The 22,082-nt window shown below is 39.6% G+C and overlaps 1 protein-coding gene across 1 annotated transcript in view; it reads right to left on the bottom strand.

Annotated features, from left to right (window-relative positions):
• Positions 1-17,230, bottom strand: part of LOC132956690 (gamma-aminobutyric acid receptor subunit gamma-3) — a 76,860-nt gene extending 59,630 nt beyond the window's left edge. Inside the window, exons 1-2 of the mRNA XM_061030266.1 lie at positions 16,948-17,230; positions 16,572-16,717 (exon numbers count right to left, since the gene is read on the bottom strand). Coding sequence (XP_060886249.1) covers positions 16,572-16,717; positions 16,948-17,000 — 199 coding nt within the window. The 5' untranslated portion in view covers positions 17,001-17,230. The remainder of the gene's footprint in view (positions 1-16,571; positions 16,718-16,947) is intronic.
• Positions 17,231-22,082: the final 4,852 nt, after the last annotated feature.

Raw genomic sequence — 22,082 nt, forward strand, 5'->3', positions numbered from 1 at the left:
CGGAGATCGTAGTGGTCGCCCCTTCCTATTGGCTCAAGCTGAATTCTCCAGAGAATATCCTGCGGCGTTCACACATCAGCCCACTCGGACTTGCTGTGGGAAAAATACTAGGGGTTTGGCCGGAGAAACTCCAGGTGAAGTCTGAGTGAAAAATGTGTCTGTTTGCGTTCACATATACAACTCCTCCGGGAAATAATCCTGAGTTGTCACACTGCTAGACTACATCCATGTTTTATCCAGTCTATGTGTCGAACGCATTGTAATCAACAAACAGTTTATCATTAACTAACAACACAACTATTTTGTTCATGGTTTTGATATTGTAGCAATGCTTGAGGGTTTTTTTTGCACAAAAACTAAAATAGATCCTAAGCGGTGGCATTTAATTTCGATATCTTTGAAAAAGTGCAGGTTTAGAAATGAAGCTGCTTTGTTTTTACTTTACAGGCTATAATTATGCACCTGCCTACAGTGACACTGAACAGCAACAAGGCTGCAAGTAGTCATTCAGCTAAACAGAGGCCGCTCATTAGCTCCAGGACAAAGGATAACATTAACTAGAAAATAATTAGTGGTTGTGTGGCGGTAATTTATCAGCGAAGCAATCAGTGAAACATTTCTAATGGTCATCTTTTAAATAAACCGATGTTCAGGAAGCTGCCTCCTCAGATGCTTAAATAGAAGAAGTATATTGTCTGCAGATGGGCAGTTTAAATAAAGACATGAAGACAAAAGAATAACAGAGAATGAACTCTCTCCGGGGAGGGTATAATCTGCTCTGCAATGGAGAACGACCACTTGGAGACACATAAACCATCATCCAGCAACGGGCAGAGGGAAGCCGTAACCTCTGGTGAGATTTATTTGTCATTAAGGTAGGCAGAGGATGATGAACAGGTCCACAGAGACGTTAGCTAATTTGCGTCCAGGTTTGCTCTGCAGCCTGGCTCGTCCTGATGAACCGGAGGTGCATTAAGCTGCTGTTGGAGAGTGAGGACAAACTACAGCCGCGTCTCTTTGTTTGACGTGCTGACAGTGATATTTACGGCAAACAAGAACTTGGCAGTGGCTGGATAGTTGCCTTTCTATGGTAATATAAAATTAGAAATGTCCTTGTCGGGGCCACATTAGCTGGCAGCCTCATTTAGAGAGACTGTTTGAGCAACAACCTTAAACAAAAACAGGAAAAACATCAAAAGTATGCAAATGGGAACAGCAATCGCGTACACAGATTTATATTGTCTGTCCTGACCAAGGGTAACTCTCTCTGTTAGCTAAGGTCTGAAATATGGAATGAGTTTATTTGACTTTCCACTCGAACAAAAGCATCAAACCCATCAATTCTTCTGATCTGTGTTTGGCCTGAGTGTGATCCTGAGTGGGTTGGGCTTTTCCCACCATGTTCTTTCCTCAATGGCTCCCCCGTCAGGACTATCATCCATCTTTGATTTCCAATAACTCCTCGACAACAATCACAAATAATAAGATGGGGGCAGGGAGTGAGTGCAGCACACATTGCATATTAACAATGGCTTATCAGTGCAGGAAAAAAGGGGATCACGTGCTCTTTGAATGCTAAATGAGCTGAAAAACTAAACTGGATATTAGTATCACAATACGCAGAAGAGGACGTTTTACAATAAATCTAAATACAACGCTACACCTCTAACCTGGTTGCTGAGGTAGTTAATTACCGCCTTCTCCTTTTATGTATTTCTTTAACTCACAAAGGCACCATAACTCGCAACATGAACACAATGCTGCAGTGGAAAAGTGTTGAAACTTATGATTGAAACCATAAAGTGAAATATTTGCTGAGGTACAAAGAAAATAGTAAGTCATTTAAAATAAACACACAAACACATTGAAACCTCATCACAAGGCTTTTGGCCTATATTTGGCCTTCAGTGGCCAACACAACTCAAACAGCATTCAACAGACCCAGGCTCCGTTTATACGAGCTCCAAGTATAGACAATGCTGATACTACCTTCCCCACCACATGGCCCCTTATCGCCCCCACAACTCAACCATGAAATTCAAAGGGCAGAGGTTCATTTTCTCCTTTACAGTATACAATCAGACTTATTTTGCTTCTCTCGCTTACTGTAACCTTCAAGAACAAAACAGAACTTTATTGTTGTTCTCTCTCAAACTTGGACTGTTTCTCGTCTCTCCACATCTCTGCAGTAACCGGTCTCCACTGCATCGCTTCTCCGTCCACTCATTAATCACACGAGCCAGCAGGAACTCCCGATGACATAACTACATGTGGGAAAGTCTCAGCCTATTCTCGCCCTCCGACTTCAGACTCTGAGCTGCAGAATAATGACTTATGGCACAAAAACTTCAGCTTCTCCTCTCAGTGTCCGGGCTCATTACTAGAAGAAATGCCAAGAGCTCTGAAATATTCAAAAAGCAGAACAGATCACCTCCCTGGGGCTAACTGTACCCGGGCCGATCATCTGTCACCCAGAGAGCAGCGAGACACTGAAGCTAGTTTAAGAAGGGCTCTTTAATGAAAGTGAAGGACGGAGGCTGCACTATGCAGTTCAATCTGTGTGTGTTTAACGCTTTATCAGTATTTGTTGGAATTCTGAATAAAAGGTAACCCTTTTTTTTCCAGTTTTTTTTGGGGGGGGGGATAAAATCTTGGCTAAAGCTAAAACTTAAAAAAATAATGCATGCTAATTTATGACTCAGTATTTTATGCATGGATTTATGCAGGATGTACAGTATAATGAGTTCCTGTTGAACATCATCATCATCAAATAATAATAACGTCACTATGACCTCATTTGATAAGTTCACTGTTAGATCATTAATCATAAATGTTAATTTACACTTACTCCATATATACAACATGAGTCAGTATGCGTCAGGCGAGATTGGACATAAAGTGCCTTTATGTTTTGTATTACCGGAATCCAGTGAGACCAGTCCTTCTGTAATGGCTTGACATGTTTGAGTTTGGCGTCTTAAGGGTCCTAACCTCATTACAGCCCTTATTATTAAAGGAGTGATGAGATATTATGTTAAACCCCCATAGCCAGAGTCTGCAGGTGGTGGGTCTGACAGTATGAGTGCAGTGCTGGTGCGGGGCAGCCGCTGCATTGACAGAGCTGAGTCAGAGATTGGAGAGCTTGCAGCTTTAATAGAGCGTTAAATAAGAGAGATAGATGGATACTTTATTGATCCCGAGGGAAATTTAAAGCATCCATTAGCAGCTTTTAAGACACACATTACATGAGATATTGTCACATCTAAAAAACCTGCTGCCCCCCCCCCCCCCCCCCCCCCCCCACCGTATTAACCTGAAAGAAGATTTAAAGGATCCCTTACAGAGATCAAGATTAAACCCATACAATTACAAATTAGACCTATACCAAGGAAATGTACAATACCCATGCAGTAATAAGACCAGAAACCTATGTACAATAATTTAAAACACAGTTCAGATTAGACCAGTACAAATGAGGGTAGACCGACAGCCGCACAGCAGCATTTATAAATAAGAAGGATGCTGTGTTTGTCAAGAGGTTGTGAGGAATGACACGTCAGTGCAGCTCAAGTTCCTTGCCTGAAGTAGTGTGAAAGTATTGCTCCAGTTTTGTATTAACATTTAAAGTATATACGTTTGGATCAGGTAGGTGGTCAGTCTGAAACAAAGCTTCATATTTCTGAGACAATACAATGATCAATACAGTTTTCACTGAAGGGATCTAGTTTGTTTGATTGATTGCTTTTCAATTGAAGTGTAGAGTGGAAACAAATAAGTGGTTTTTAATGAAGCCCAACATAATGTCATAATACATCCTGAAATTGCAAATTTAACTTTTCAAAAAATATATTTTTGGGGCTTTTGTCAAACAGAAAGTGGATAGAGTAGACAATCAGGGAACCCTAGGAACTTTTTGCTAATCTTGTCCAGTACATGTTGTGTTTTCTGATTTAATTTAACAGTCAAATGTATCATTCAATTGAGTATTTGTAGAGGAATACAATAATTAAAAAGGTTGTTTCTTAACCACGTGGCCTGACACCTGTACCTCATGGGAGAGGTTTCTGACTTCAAATGACTTCATAGAAATAGTAAATCTTAGTTTTGATGGTCTTGTTTGATTCTGTAGCTCATTTAGAGGCATCAGTAACTTCCTCAGTAAAGTCCTCACAGAAGCTCTAAGATCTTCTTCTGTCAGTCCTATATGACTCAAACCAACCTTGAATTTTGATGATTAATCATAAAGCATTTGTTGCGTTATCTTACTTCCCATAAAAAGATCACGCAAATCCTTTAAAGTTGTTTTTAGGGTATATACAAGTCAATATTTTTTGTTGAGTTTTGCCCTCTGCCTCTGACGGACTGTCAGGATCAAAAGATGAAGGAAGCCATGATAGAGAGAGAGAACTGGGTTTATGAAATGCATCGAGTCAACATCTTGAATCAAAGTAAATTATTTGGGCTGACACACCTTAAAGAAACAATTTAACCGCTGAGCACACACCTACCACATCAAACATGATTCTGACTGTGCTTTAACATTTCAGTAACTAAAACCTGCAGATCTTTTTTTCCTGTTTCGTCCTCGACATTCAGTCTTGCAGCTCTGATTAATTACAGTGAACCAAACACACGATGTGTTTGCCACATCAATCCATCACTGTCGTCTGCCGGGTCGCGTCAGACACGTTCTGACAGACTCTTTTGTTACAAACTTATTTACTAGGTGACGCTCTAAACAAAAGGCTCGGACATTTTTCTCGGGAGAAGGTGGCATTTGAATCAACACTTTCACTGTTTAAATCCTTTTCTGCAGGCTGACGTTCTTCTGTTCTGGCCCGCTGCTTTCACAGCCTATTATATTACTGAGATGGTGTCAGCTTTTAAGTGCTTTTGTCTTGACATTTTGCACAATAGAAGAGAAAACACAGCTGTTAATAATGAGAAGAGTCCATCAGAGGGATTCACATTTAGATGACTTTCCTGTTTAAACACTAATCCTAAAGGTTTTTACAAGGTAATCTTTAGTACCTAACTATTAATGTTCAACAGAATTATGATTTAAAGTCAACAATCTGATACTTTAAACTTTAATCCCTGGTGTTAAGAGTGCACCATTCTTTTTCATATTAACCATTTTCACACATGCAGAAAACACATCGAACACAAACAGTAAAATCTTTCACCCTGACTTCATCCAGGCTTTCTCCTGTCGGCCCCCTAGTGAAATATCTGTGTGAGGTCAAGGTCAGCTAATGTGAGAACACAGTGTGTAATATTAAGGACATTTCACTGCAAGTGAGCAGGAGAGGATTATGATGTTTATATCAAGTGACCGGTGAAATTGTCATTCACATCATAAGCTGCTTCATACTATTTTCTCTGGTATGCTCTTTGTTCATTTTGTGAACAAGTCCAATTACACATAGCATTTTCTTAATAGATCCCATATTAAACTCTGCGGAACACTGAAAATAACTTTGGTGTATTTAATTGTGAGCCAACAACGTGTTTCACCTGTAGCTTCCTCAGGCTGGTGCAGGTTGAGTTTTGATTTATTTTTTATGGGATGTTCCTGCAGCTGTGTCCGCCTGAGAACGTAGAGGCTATGAACAGGGTACCCTGTTGGCCATTTAGACCTCATATGCTCTTTTTGACCTTTCATGTTGTCAGTCTGTGAAACATAAAGAGTAGCTTTACTTCCTTTGCAGTTTAAAAAAACGTCTTATTTATCTTATACTGTTCTGGTGTCGATAGAAACCTTTATTTCAGCCTCTACCTAAAATGGTTGGCTTCGTCGACTGTCTCCCTTTTTTATTTCTTAATCTAACATGATTCTGTGCTCACTGTCAAACCCATAAATGAACCAAACTGTTGTGTTATTTATTTTATCATGTTTATTTCAGCACACGTTTACACTCCTTGTCATTGAATAATTACCTTACAGTCCACTCTTACTGTTGTTGGTGAATTTTTTTCCCCATCATTCTAAATATTGACATCTTTTTCATGTTCCTTTTAAATACATTTACAAAATAGTAGAATGTATAACGCTTGTTACATTATCAAGCTTGTTGTCCTTGCTCTAAGCCCAAGTCTGTTCTCGTTTGTTTACACATTAAATTACAAGTCTGATAATACACTCCATATGTTTGACCTACGCTTTGCTTCTTTGTCCTGATAATCTATATGCTTTTTTTTTTTTTCATTAACAGTCCTTTGTTATGTTTCCATGAGTTAACTTTGCTGTGGTACCTTTACAGGAAAACTAAACAGTTTCACTTACACAACATGCAAATCTTAGTGCTGTAATATAACAAGGAGCTGAATCGATGGGAGGTAAGTTATGTTTTGATCTTTCATGATATGAAATAAAATCCAATTAAGGCTTTTTCTTCATGAAGTTCAATATGAAACCTTGGACTATTGAAATCAAAATCGAAAGGATTCTCTCTTTGATACACAAACACTTTCACTTAATAAATGTTAATTCCGGCGAGAGTTGATGTTCATCTTTAAAACTGTAAGTCTGACTAAATACATCCCACCGTTGGTACTTAAAGCTTTAACGCAAAAAAATAGCAAACATTTCCCGTTACTGTATGTTCCCACTGACAACATTCATGAACAACTGAACCCAAACCCAGGTCAGCCATGAGCACACACACACACTCAGATATGATGTTTCTACAAAACAACACATTATCTATTATTTTCCACTTTTTAAACTTTTGTAAGGTTACAATGGGAAAAGAGAAGGAGCAGCTAGAGTGAGCTTTTAAATAAAAGAGGGGCAGGTGACAGCTGCACACCTTCACTGCTGAAGTAAGTGCCGAGACAAATGGTGCTTCTGTCGAGTGAAATGTCATTATGAGGTGTAGAAAACAATGTTTGTGAAGAGCTCCGGTACAGAATAAAACACTAAACTCAGGACACCTCCGCAGTGCTACATTTTCATTTCATGGAAAAGATTTTTATCCAAACGAGTTAAGCATTATTTCAGCCTGAAGACTAAAAAAATGCAGAAAAAACATGAACATTCACATACAACTGCACAATAATTATGTGCAGGGGTATGTAAACATGCACACACAAACAGGCACAGGTTCTCTTTGTGAGAAAGACAGCGCTCCATGCTGTGCTGAAAACGCTGCTGGATTTATAATGGCTTGCCTCCTGCACTTAAACGCTGTAACCGTCGCTGAAATGTATGGAACTAAATTTAAAAAAAACACAACTGTACACATCTTAGTCCAAGTCAACATGTACTGAACCTTTTTGTGCTCTTTTCTCTTCCTTAATCATTTTTTTAATGTTGAAAATAACAATGTTTTCCAGCTGTACCTGTCAGTGCAGTATGTTGTTATTAAAGACTTATTACTATGTGACTCTCATAGTCAAAGCTCTCTCTTTAGACACACCTCCTTCATCTCTCTTATCCTAAGACAGAGACGGCAGCCAAGTGCTAATAAACATCTGAAATCAAGATTCTGCCATCAATTTCAATGATATGCATCCTGAAGTCTTTTCTTCGGTTCTTAAACACTTTTTTTCTTCGGTCTGTTGGTTCCTCGAGTTGTTACTCTTGTGACGACTCTGTTATAATGCCTCTAGACACAGCTTCTCTGAGTGGGCGGGGCCATTACACTCCCCTCCTTTGGGTGGCAGAGCTTATGGTTAGGGATGGAGGGATTCACTCGACACATATCATATCTTTAACACATGTAATATCATTTAATTTGTCTGAATTATCCTATCCTCTCTTACTTCAAAGTTTTCCCCCGTTTTCTTTCTGTAAATGTCCATGCGTTTAATAAAATCTAATGAAAAAAACAAAACTGCACATCATCAGCTAGCATGGACAACAAGGTCGTAATGGATGTAAGTTTGTTGTTATGTTGAAATAACGGCTGCAAGTCAAAGCCTTTTCTCTTGGAAAAAGAGTTGTGATAGAGATTTGAATGATTAGAAAAGAGGATTTGGTTCCTGGATTTAAAAAAATAAATCCTTCTGCTCGTTGGTTTTCTAACTGGTGCACTTGTTCATATGAAGCATAACACTGAGACTGGGTCACGTTAACTCAAGTTGTTGTAGAGTTCAGGTGAAAAGTTCAGTTAAAATACACCTTCCATCCTGTTGTAATTAAAGGTTAAATACCACAGCAGGCACACAAACACAACGTCGACACAGATTCTGTTCAGTGTGGACCGTCTCATAATATCACCAGTATGACTTAACATTCAAACCATGTGTTGGAAAGCCCCCCCTGTTATTCAACCACAGGCCATTACAAGCTTTCAAAAGTCACTTTCATTAAAGCTCAGGAGAACAAGGTCGAATGACTTTAGTGCACCATCTGCCATCAGAGGGCCGCAGAACAACAAACGACTTTTTAATTTACTTATCTGTGGTCTGCGGTCAGGGGAATTAAAAAAAAAAACATCTAATTGCCCACATCCTATTTATCATCGCTGATTTGAAATTATCCGCACAACTTAATTTAGTCATCTGTGGCTGTGCGGCCGGGGTGGAATACAGATCTATGATTCAAAGGAGGATATTAATTATCTCTGCCAAGGACCTTCTGTCTCTGTGCTGCTTGTTAGTCAGCAGGTTCACAAAACAGTAAAGGCCTGATTTTAAAAAAAACACTTGGTGGACGGTTCCCGCATCGGCCAGAGATTTTATCTATTCAATTTTGGATCCGATTAGACTCAAACAACCAAAAGTGTTTGAGCTCTTATTTGGAAAAACCTTGGGACACACTGTATAAAGTGGCTTTGCTTGCAGATTTGCCCATCACAGAAGACTGGACGATTAGCCTCCATGTTAGCCAGTGCCCTATAAATGCCCCTGAATAAGAGAGAGTGTGTGTGTGTGTGTGTGTGTGTGTGTGTGTGTGTGTGTGTGTGTGTGTGTGTGTGTGTCTGTGAAGGAGAAAGAGTGGAAAACAGAGAGTCCCCAAAGTAGTTTAGTGAAAAGGTCACTGTGTTTATTACTCAGACACTTTGTTTGCCGCATGACATCTGAGCATGTCGAAGACAACATCCATAAAACCTGAAAATCCTCCTCTGTTCATTATTTTCCCTGGAGCGCTGAATACATCACCCTCTCTCCGATTTGTGCACTGACAAGTTATTCCCATAACATTTGTGGCTACAGTTACTATGATGGACATTTTTCAGCTTCGTGTTCACCGTGTTCAAATTTGAAAATGAGTTAAATATTTAGAATTCGATCTTTTAAATGAAAATCTGCAGCCAAGTTTAATATTTTAAACACGGTTGGCTGCACAAATTGGATCCCTGCTCCCTGGCATTTCCATCCTTTTTTAATGCACTATTTCTTCTTGTCAGAAAACCTCAAATTTTTTATATAAAAAAAAAAAAATCTAACAGCTAAACACTGAACAGCATCGAACAGCAGAGGAGAGCAACAAGCTGGTTCAGCAAAGGTTAGCACTGCGGGACAGGAGACACTTATCAGATTTGAACCCGGACCCTTGCTTGGAGGATAGCCTCCAAACAAGGGGCGTGGCCTAACCTCTATGCCTCCAGCGCCCCATTATTAGTTATTAAATTGTATGCAAACCTGAGACATAACTTGGGTTAGATGACTTTCTGACCCGCTAAAGCTACTAAACATAATACAACGATGACAACAATAACAATCCAGCCCAATGTTACATCGCTGTTGTGAAACAATATCCACAGGGATGTGCAACCTGCTCGTGCTGTGGCCATGGGAGAGACACCCTTCTCACAGTTGAAAGTTATTGTGCTATTAAATCGACCTTATAACTATTATTTTAAAGGTGGAAAAGTTAAATATTGTTATTTTCAATGTTCTTCCCAAAAGCTAAACGCCACAGCCATAAATACCTGTTTATTTAGAGACCCTCAGTGTGCAAAATCCCTCCTTCATATCCCCTCAGTCTTTTCATCATGTGAAGAAGCCTCCGCATGATTTATCAACGTAAATACCTGGGTTGTTCCACTGTCCATAGGTCACTAGAGGTTGATGGAAAATCTTTAACTTATTACAGTGAGTAATGTTTGTTTGTGCAACAAGAGACAGAAGTTAGAGCGTAGAGTAAGGGAAGGAGAAGTTCTGGTTTCATTCCTCTACAACAGCCTTTCCCAAACTTAAGTTTAAGTATCACTTTCAGTTAGGGTAAATTATTGGACATGACAACATGATATTATGGCAAGAGAGACACAGAAGTTTACTAAACATGATGTCCATGAATAGTGATGACACGCCTTACTAATCACTTAAAGGGTTGACTCATGGTAAATCATCATTATTGTGATATTTATTTTATTTTTATACTTGGTGGAGGGCTTTACGCGGCCCACCTGCAGGACCCACACGGCCCACCAGGGGGGCCGCGGCCCACACTTTGGGAAGCACTGCTCTACCACACAGATCTGGAAACTTTAAAGCTATTAAAACCTTTCAAGTTGTATCGAATAAATAAAAGCATCAGATGATTGCCTCCGAGCGAGCGGACGTGAAATAAACAAACCCGTATGTGCTACATAAATGGAGGCCAGTGAGAGGTTGGGGGTTATTTATCGGAGTCAAAGTGACACATGGACAAAGTGACAGAGAGAAAGAGGCACTTAGGATGTGAGAGATGAATCCACTCTCTCAGGACCGCCTCAAAAGGTCTTTTCCACCGCTCGATGTGTGAGGGCATTGACGTGTGCCCCCCCAGTGACATCCACTGTACCAGTAATATTTATTCTCTTCTGTCCCCTCGTTGTACGCCTGGAACAGCACCTCTTTACATGGCTCCGTATCCATAGTAACAGGTGTAGAATGCAACAACTGGCCTAAGGCTGAAGTAAAACAGATGCTAACAACTGCCTGTTAAAACTACTTTAATAAGACCGACTGTACAGGGAAACACGATTTTAAATGTCACTGCAGCTTTGCATTCAAGTTTCAATTACAAACATTTTATCTCATACCTACACTTCTCATATTATTCTGAAACAATGTGTCACACTTCAGATATTATTTAGAGAGACAGATGGAGGGCTGGGGTGAAAGAAATCAGAGAGTGAATATAAAATGATATAGATATATAGAGAAGAGGATATAGTGACAGAGACACCTAAAGAGAGATATATGAGAGCGAGAGATAAAGAGAAAGAGGTACAGAAACAGATATTTAGACACAAACAAATGTAAAGAGATATAGAGATATAGGAATAGAGATAAAGAGGAACATAGAGATATAGAGATCAAGAGACAGAAGAATAGGGAATAAGAGATATACAAACAGAGAAAATGAGATGTATAAAGATATATGGAGCTATAGACAGAGAGATATAGAGATACTGAGATAGAGAGAGAGACAGAGAGAGAGATAAAGAGATATAGAGAGATGGGGAGATACAGGGGGAATAGAGAGATATAATGAGATGTGGTGTTACAGACGCAGGTATTTGGAGAAAATGATATCACTGAAAAGATAACGACAGTTAATTTATTCTAACACAAGAAAATAGAAATGAATATGAAAAGAAGTCTACTCAACAATATAAATAAATGTATATACCATGATATAATAAATTGATATCCATCTCTTTTTAGCTGTGTTTCTGACTCATGGCTGTACATGATTATTCAAATGGTTTCAGTGGTGTTTGTTATTTATTTACTTGTTGTGTACTGTGATGTACTGTCGATATTGTTTGTTGTGTGTATGAACTGACCAGGTGACAAATGAGTTTCCCCGCTGGGGATCAATAAAGTTTTCTAATCTAATCTAATCTCTCTATATATACATTTTAATGTTTTTAAACATTTGATTAGTTGTCAGTGCTGCCTCAAGGATGTCAGACGAAGTGATCGAGAACACATTCAAGATTCAAGATTCAAGATTTTTATTTGTCACATGCTCATACAGATGTGCAGTGAAATGTAAGGACTATTCCACAAGGCCATGCAATAAACACTCAAATTACTAATACACATAAATACAGTAATATAGAATATAATGTAAAAAATTAAAAAAAAGAATTATTTGAATGTACAAAATATAAAATATAGAGTAATGTAAACAGTGTAAAGTGTCAGTGTGTAAAGTTTTCCAGGGTGTCAATGTGCAGATTGGAATGTGTGGTGTGTGTGCATCATGTAGTCACAGTTCTGTTTTGTTTAGTTCTGTTTTGTTTTTAACTGAGGAGAGTGGAGTTAACAGTCCGGACAGCCTGAGGAAAGAAGCTCTTCCTGAGTCTTTCTGTGTTCGCCTTGATGTGTCGAAGGCGCCTGCCAGAGGGTAGCCACGTAAACAGTCCGTTACCTGGGTGGTGGGGATCACTCATGATCCTGTTTGCCTTGGCTGTGCTCCTCCTAAGATGACCTGGAGGGTGGGGAGTGTTGTACCCATGGTACGCTCTGCTGACTTCAGCACCCTCTGCAGGGCTCTTCGGTCACGTACAGTGCTGTTCCCGTACCACTGGGTGATGTTTCCAGTCAGCACACTCTCCACCGCTCCGGAATAAAAAGTCTTCAGGACCTTCACAGAGACTTTGAATTTCCTCAGCTGTCTGAGGTGATAGAGGCGCTGCCTCGCCCTCTTCACCTGACTGTCTATGTGGGTTGTCCATGTTAAATCCTCAGAGATGTGCACCCCCAGGTACTTGAAGCTGCACACCCTGTCCACCAGCGTCCCATCAATTCTCAGTGGGGTGTAATCCCTCTGCTGTCCTCTCCACAATCAGCTCCTTGGTTTTGCTGACATTCAGGAGCAAGTTGTTGTCCTGGCACCACTGTGACAGGTTTCCAACCTCCCCTGTATACGCCTGCTCATCATTGTTGCTGATGCGAACAACCACCGTGTCATCTGCAAATTTCACAATGATGTTGGAGCTGCTTGTGGCCACACAGTCATGTGTGTACAGGGTGAAGAGCAGGGAGCTGAGGACACAGCCCTGTGGTGCTCCGGTGTTGAGGGTGCAGGGGCTGGAGGTGTGTCTGCCCACTCTGACCACCTGGGATCTGTTCGTCAGGAAGTCCAGGATCCAAGCACACAGGGAGGTGTTAAGTCCGAGGTTGATCAGCTTGAAATGGAGGTGGGCGGGGACTATGGTGTTGAAAGCTGAACTAAAATCAATGAACAGCAGTCTCACATAGTCCCCCTTCCTTCTGTCCAGGTGGGTGAGTGTGGTGTGCAGTACCTGGGAGACAGCATCATCTGTGGATCTGTTCAGTCTGTATGCGAACTGAAGTGGATCCAGAGACTCAGGGAGCAAGGAGCAGATTTGCATCTTGATGATTCTCTCAAAGCACTTCATCACTTCTGAGGTGAGTGTTACTGGGCGATAGTCATTAAGACAAGCTGGAGAGGCATTCTTCGGTACAGGGACAATAATGGCTTTTTTCAGGCATGTGGGGACCACAGACTGACTCAGGGAGATGTTGAAGATGGTGGTAAACACTGGAGCTAACAGGTCGGCACAGGACTTCAACACTCTGCCAGAAATACCATCTGGCCCGGCAGCCTTCCTGGTGTTTACCTTTCTCAGTGTCCTCCTCACGTCATGCTCTGACACAGTGAGCGGGTGCGAGTGTGCCGCTCCGGCCTCGGAGATCCTGCTGGCTGCGTCAGTTGGCATGCTAACATTAGCGGTGCTAGCGCTAGCCTCGAATCGCGCATAAAAGTCATTAAGTTCGTCAGACATGGGCCAGATACAAGGTACATGGGGTTTCATTTTGAGAGAAATGTATGAACACCAAAGATGACTGTACGGTTGTCATGGAGAGCTCTGAATTTGCTGTAAGAGTCAATATTAAATGAACTGCTTAAGAAAAGGTTGTGACCAGTTCATATCATACCATAGATTTATTTATAAAGAAGAACATGAAGCCAAATAAATGTTTGAACCAACCGGTAACCTCCTGTGTAGAAAAATGAAGCCAATGCGGAGGTGCAAAAACTGCAGTTCCTCAAGCGCCACTTGGAACTGTCAAAAAAACAACAACCAAGGAATCCCCATCAGAGTGCATCTTGAAATGCCCGGAAATTAACATGTTTAAAAAATGTTTACTTATCTACTTTGCCATATTGAAGAAAAGACTCTTAATTGGGGGAGTGTTGCTGAGCTGACTGACAGGAGGATATGTTGTATGTTGACTGAGAGGAAAATAAAAACAGTGTGTCTCATTTAAAATATGATTAAATTAAATACGTAACATCGCTGAGACTATGTCAGTGTTTTGCAGTCTATACTTTGTATCTTCCTCACCTTGCAACCAACTGCTTAATATTGCTTTTGCTCTGATTAGTTGTAGTGTTCAGAGTCATTTGTGTCGGCACTTGTTGATTGGAAAACCAAACTTTAAGAGAGAAGTTCCAAACTCATTCTCCTGCAAACTGTCAATCACATATGAGAAATCACAACCAGCCAAAAACAGACAAACAGTAAGCCAGGATAACGACCACGTCTGAAAAAGTGTGTCCTTTCAAAAGTGGCACTCTGAAATATAACAGGCAGTTAGAATCACTGAATGTGTCAGATGGACCTGCTGCTCTGTGCACTGTTATAGTTCAGGCCCTTTAGGTAGATGGACACCTGAACTTAACTTCTTTGTTGTTGTCCTACCCAATAATATCACAAATTGTTTCTACCAATTACTGAAGCGAAACAAGTGACAGAACTATATAAAACCTATCTTGAGCATGCATCCACTATAGCTCATAAACATCGCGGACAGATACGAGAATATTCTAACTTTTTTTTTATCTCGACACTGAAAACATCCAGAGATGAAAAAACAACACCGAAAATCTCCTCATTCAGATTAGACCTGAGAAAGTCTGTAGAAACACTCATATCACCCTCCTGCACTCAAAGTTCCAGCCTCCAAAAGTAATTTATATTCATGAGGAGATGCTGATGAGCTTCTTCGTGACCTTTGTTACTGCAGGTCAGAATCTAACTAACAACTGAGAGACTGGGGGGGGTTTCTCTCTGCTGGAGAAATACTGTTCCCTAACTTTTAGCATTTTAAAAACATGAAGAAAAAAAAAACATGACTGGGAACCTTTACCCACATTTTAGAGACTAATTATTTTTAGCGTGTTACATTCAGGTTCTCCTGGAATAACCTTGTAAACCTTGTGAATAAAGTTTTGTCTTTCCAGAAGTGGGTCAGTATTTTCCCTCGTTAGATATTCAGCCATTCATCCTGATGGCAGCCAGGTGCACGGTACATTCACTGCAGTCACACACATTCCTTATCATTAGCATCGCCATCCAGCTGCTTTACTTTGCACAGTAAATAAACATCTTTCATTTATTAGAAAGAAAAAACACTTTTTTTTCTCCACACTGATTACAGGAGTAACATTATAATTAAATCAGCGCCCTTAATAAACAGGTTAATACCGCTGTAGTTATGGATGTTTTAAGTTTAACTTGGCATTTCAAAGCTTATATAGCAACCTATTTTGAGAGATGTCTTGGTCAATACTCAATATTGATTGGCTGTAGGGTGTCCATGCTTTCTCTATAATGGTCACTTTGTTGAAAGTGTCCGTTCTCCAATCTAAATCAATGCACTAGCATTGCAGCATCATATTAAATGTTCCTTAGACTACAGAGCAGTGAAACATGTTCACTTTGCTAGATGTGATATAGTAATTAGTTCAGGTATACGTCCAGAAAGAGTTGTGTCATTCTGAAAAAAACTTCAGATTTGAATTGAATACGCACTTAAACATTAATAAAAGGTGTTTTTTTTTTTTTTTATTCATTTCGCAAGTAACAATTGTGCAGGAAGGGTAATACACACAGATGTGTCCATTATGTGAAGGCCAAAACAGCCTGAAAGAAAAGAGACAGGCTATTCCTAATTTTTAGCATTTTTAACCGCCCCAAATAAAAAACAACCGAAACATTTACTGACATTAGAGACTTATTATGTTAGCATGTCACATTCAGCTTTATAAATATGTTGCAATTTTCTTCTGCAAAACGATGACTCGGCTATAAAAAAACCCTGTTATTCTAGTCTAACTGTGCTTCCTGATACTATTTGCGATGACATACTGTGTGCAGCTATAGTGTGAGGCTTGTTCTAGATATCCAAACAGCCAATAAGCTGTCATGGAGGTGTGAGAGTGTGTCATAAACACACGAGATGTCACCTCATCACCTAACTTACAAGATGGATAGAGCTGTTAGACGAAGCTGTGATGCCTGACCTTGAAGAGAATCACACTCATTATATGTGACTGCTGTTATGAAACATCTTAATAGATTTTTAAGATGTTTACAGAAACTTCAGGACTGTACATTGCATCATTTTTTTCCACACTTTATTATTGTGAGGTATTCAACTGTATATATTGTGGTTTTATGGTGTCTTTAGGACTCTTAGAATAAACCCATCTGCAATTTTATCAAACAATACCAACTGAATCTGGAGGTTCACACAGGTTATCTGGAGACGTTTTATTGTTGCTTATCTTGAATTTAGGTCTTGTTTGGTGAATGATATATTTCAAGATACGACAACATGGCAGGGGGCAGAGACAAAAAATTATGAATTACCTCCAATATCCGGCCGCAGTTTCTTGTCGTATTCTTTCAGTAAATTGTTGAGTATTTCCGTGGCGTCCGTTTCTTGTGATTTGGGAGCCAACATTTGGTTTACAGTGACATCCTCGTATTCCTCTTCGTACTCGATTGTCAGAGAGCTGCACAGTTGAAATGAAAGGTAGTGAATACAGGTAATGAAACACAGGACACTGAGTAGACTGTGTGCACGGAAACATCGTAAAAGACACGTTGGTAAAGTTAAAACACAAAGTTTTCTTCACAAACGTCACCGTTTGAGCAGAGTTGATTTTTCCAGGATCCCTGAACACAACACAACATTTCCTTCAGTATTTTTAGGGCAGTTTTGAAGTAAAGATTTGCCACTTACCAAGTGTGCAGGGCAGACAGCAAAAAGACATAAGCCAGTGATTTGGATGTCATGTTTGTTGCAGGTTGACAACAAGTGTGGATGTGTCTGTGTCTGTGTCCGGCGGTCACAGCTGCTCAGAGGATAACCCGAGAGAAAAGCTCCTCATAGTTTGTAATCCAACAGAAATCATTGTTTAAATCAATCGTTTCGGATCCCTCCTGTAAGCCGTGTTCACACAGAGGAGCAGCTCCTCTCTCTTTCTCTCTGGGTGAGGTGTGTGCTTGTATCCTTGTTTCGGGCTCTGCTGGTTTTACGCAGGTGCGCACACTCTGAATGCGTCCTCCGAAAGCCCCTCATTCATCCCAAACTCCGGAACGGGGGGAAATCTGCGTCACACCTCTGTCTACAGCACACTTTGACCAGATCAAAACTTGTTTCCTTTCATTTCCCCATTTTTTCTCTCTTTATTTTTAGGAAATTGTACCGGATAAAAATAATACATGCACTTGCGATTTCTTGACTGGTTTTAATTAGCCTAAAGCCTGTTCTATTAGGCAAGGTATTTCGTTTTAACTATAGGGTTAATAAATGTGCCAGGAATATTAATTGCATCAAAGTAAACCCGTTTTGCAAGTCCTATACATAGTAAAGCAAATGCCATGTTTGCTTCTTCTGGTCTTGTTTAAAATGTTGCTCTTACCAACCATAATGTATGCTTTTTAGATGATGTGCCTGCGGTCGGAGAACAGGTTATTTGTCCTTTCTGGAGCCCTTTTCAGTCCCCAAATACTAATTTGAAAGCTTTCACTTCAAAGTGCTACAGGAGCTTTTTTTCAAAGCTGCCAAATCCCACTAATTGGCATGCTGCCTGCCACAGTTTAGAGGCACCTTTGTAGCACTGTTGGTGAATGTAATTGAGAGCCCTTGTGTTGTGTTTACACAGTCTACCTCCAGTAAAGTCCCTGTTATATTTTCACAACTGATGTTAAACACTTCAGGAACTCAGAAACAAAGTTATTTGCGTTCATGTAAAAAATGGGCAAAAGGAAAACATTGAAAATCTGTTTCTACAAAGGCCAAAATATCCTCATTTTTAAACTTCAGTATTGGTCAGGTTCATAGAGGTGGACAAAGCAGCCTCAATCATTTTTTGGCGGCCGCAATGTCATTTTTGTGGAGTCAAAAGTGACCATAATTGGACTGTAGAGCAGCAAGAGGTTTGCAAGCAAGTTAATCAGAAAACTCAAGCACTACATTTCTTAACAAGGTGCATTGATGAGTATGATATTCATTTAAATGTTAATCTTAGGCCGGACATGTACGACTAACTGTCATGGTAAATATAAAGTCACACTGTACTAGTGAATATGACCAAAGCACAATAAACTTGATTTTCGTGATTTTGGAGCCTGAGTGCTAACACTGTCAGGGTTAAATTGGGATGGAGCTTTAATAGTCGATGAAGATTATGCTTAAAACTCCCACAGACACGTTGAAGTCAGATCTATGTGTGTCACAGTCAATTCTTATGCACTGCTGAAATATGTACACCGTCAGAAACTCGCTCGCTCTCTTCCCCTGAACCCGGGAATCATCTGGAGGCTCCGCTCTCACTGCAAAAGTATGCAGTGTTACAAACATGAAATTCACTGGAGCGGTCAAGAGCAGCAGATCTGGGGTTGATCAGCTCACGATGAACAGTCAAACTAAAAGTCCTCCCAATTTCAAAATCATTCCTGAAATAGGACAGTGTATGCCTCAGCTAGCAATCGCTTTTAAAAACAGAACATGTCAACTCCTCAGAGTCTTTTAATATGAATCAACTATTTAATGTCCATTATGATAATAACCAAAAACATATCCTGCTTATTTCAATATTTTACATCGTAACTAACTAAATAAACATGCCGCTTTAAAGAAGACTTTAAATTAGCAATAAAAAGTAATTAGATATTTGTTTTGATTTATATTCAGATGGGTCTCCCTCTGGTGGCCACTAGAAAGAATGCAGGTTTACGATTCAGTGATCACCCTGTTAGACTAAAGCTCTCAAAATACAAAATAAATCAAGCATTTCACATAAAGCATCTGCCCCTGAATGTTCCCACACATCCAGGATATACGACAAGTCTAAAAGCCCAATACCTCTGAAGCTGTCACTATGACCTCAGAATAATTGTGTAAACTGTTTAAAAAAAAAGAAAAGAAAGGTTGTTGTTGCATGTTTGCCCTTCTCAGGCACCATAGAGAAGCTCTCTCAGGAGCCAGTTTACTGAACTTCATATCAGAAAATCTGTGCAGTTGCCCTTTAAATAAAGATTGTTCTATCTTTAGAGACATGCTCTGGAGAGAGAGAGTGAAGTGAACTGCAGGAGTCTGGTGAAAATAAGAAATAACACAAATGAGAACATGCTGCATCCAGGGGAACAAACGTATCAGACTGAGCCTCAGTGAAACACCAAAAACAAAACACTCTCTCTCTCTGCCATGCAGCCTCTTGTGTTTTTCTGACACATACACGAGGTTCCTGAAAGGTAGAAATTAACTGCTGAGATAAACAATCCCTTGCTGACAGCCAGTAAATATAGATTTGTTTGGTTTTGATGGAACCAAATAATGTGAATCGTGTCTTTAACGGCAGATTCTCTTTCACACTGACAGAAAAATAAACCCCCAGCATCTTCACACTCTCTGCACACAGCTACAGGCTCCACATGTTTCACAGACAGTGATGTTCCTGTGACACTAAAGACTGTCTGCAGCTGCTGCTGTAGCTGCCTGCTGTCTCCCTCTGCTGGTTAAGAGGAGAAGTGCAGGCAGGGGAGAACAAGCAGAGGGGATTAACAGGAGAGCAGGAGAACAGCAGCAGCAGGGGGAGGGGCTTATATAGATTTGATAAGAGCATGCATCTCTCACATCAATGCACTGGGACCTTACTGAACAATGATAATTGGTGAGTCATGTTCCGCACACTGCAGGATACACAACCACAGTCTTCACATATGACTTTTTTTCAAAAAGCCGAGATGCTGTTGCTATCGTTAGTTCACAGAAAACCTCATGTTGCATACACGTTTAAACATAAGATCTAATGCCATTAAAAAATTAAGAGTCTTAAGGTTTAAAAGAGGACTTATTTGAGAATGTGGAGAATTTCCTGTGGCCTGCATTGTTGTGTTAGCACGCTAATGTTAGCACACTGCTGTTTAACTTATAGATTCACATAATAATGACCATGATCTAAAGACACTTATATTACATTTTTCATTCATATTTCTTTCTCTTTTCACAATCTAGCGAAGTAACTAAGAGACACGTTTATATTGGAAACAACACATCGTTTATATCAACTGAACAAAACTACAAAAAGGTTAAAGTTCCTTTTATAACTCAGATTGTGCTTCCTTGATTGTCTGGTTTGGTTTTGGAGGGAACAAGGAAGTGGCAGGACTGAGGGCGGGCTTTATAATGTTGGGGGAGGGGCTTGGTCAGGTGTGCTGATGAAGGTGAGGTGTAGACTATAGTGATTTAAGAGCATTATACTGAGCATGTTTATTCTGTTATTACAGTTATTATTGCATAAGAACACTCTAAATGTATCTTTAATACATTGAGACAGAGTATTATTAGAATAGTTTCATGCTGACTCAGCATACCTGTTCTTATTTAGTTCACTAAGTCTGAACATGTTTTATTTTGAATTTCTTAAGAAAGATTTTAAATCTAATTTGATAGCATTAGCATGATTATTGGAATATTTAAATATTTATTTCTGCTTAAAGTTTGACAGAACAGGGTAGTTTGGTTTGTGTCGTTTGTGTTTTAAGGGTGGGACAAAAATATTGACACGGCAAAATGTATATCGTTGTGGATTGTTGTCCGGACTCTCGTGAGACAATTATTGAATCACAACTGATTTATCTGTTGCCTCGATTCACTGCACCACTACTTCATGACTCCTCATGGTGGCACTATGACATGAATAAGGGTATCGGAGAAGTTACATGGTCAAAGAAGAAGACAACAGCAGAACAAAAGAAGAAGAAAGCGGGCTAGACAACTGTGAAAATCAGTTTAAGGATGAAGAAGCATTAGATTATCTTCAGTTAATCTGACACTGTGAACTATTGCTGTATGGTTGTTTTGCAATAAATCTCTTCAAGCAGATTCACTGTATGGTGATGTTATTGTTATTGTCATGTTATATATTTAGTTATCATATCGGTTATCGTATTGGATTGTATAGCATGATACAGTATATGGAATCGTATATCTGGATGATGTGGTTGAGTCCATAGTGCTCTCAAAACATCAGACCACCATGGACAATGTTTCCCCCTCTCTTCACACCTCGCTGCATAATCTGAAAAGCAGCTTCAGCAACAGAATAATGAACCACCGCTGTTCAAAAGATACAGGAGATCTTTCTGACCTGCCTCGATCAGACTGTAGAAGAAATTTACATATGCCAAACACACAGTCACTGAACTGGACTCATTTATCCTCTACATTTACCTCTCTGTTAGAATATATCCTGCCTGCTGTTTATTATTGAATGTAATTTACCTTTATCACCTGTTGTTTAAATATTATTATCTACTTTGCTTAAACTCACCTTGAGACTATATTTTCCTTGCCACTCGCATCATCTCTCTTTTTTTATTTTAAAAGTTTAACTCTGTTTTTTATTTGTTGAATGTTGTTGAAGCTGCTATTAAAATGCATTTCTTCTATGGGATAATTAAAGTTCTCTATTTATCCATCTATATCGAATCTGATTTTATCAGGGCCGCCCCCCTAATATAATGGGAAACACTGTATTTTATTGTAGCATATCATATATTATGTAGTATCTAATCTTATCCTATCTCATGGTATTGAATCTAATCGTATCATATCTTATAACATATGAAACTCATATATCGTATCCTGTCATTAGTTACTATGGGAGTACACACACTGTGTATATAAATGGGCAGGAATGACAGAACACTAAAAGAAACACAAGGACACCGCTGATCATTTATTGTAAGATGATTCATTCAGTTGAATGAAGCCAAAGAAACGTTGTTTGTCTTGACCGTAACATTTTTGAACGCTCTAAATGCTGGTTTATATTCCAGTTTGTTTACTTTCTTTTAGTCGATAAGGGC

The sequence above is a fragment of the Labrus mixtus genome, chromosome 3 (assembly GCF_963584025.1).
Source record: "Labrus mixtus chromosome 3, fLabMix1.1, whole genome shotgun sequence".
NCBI lineage: Eukaryota > Metazoa > Chordata > Actinopteri > Labriformes > Labridae > Labrus > Labrus mixtus.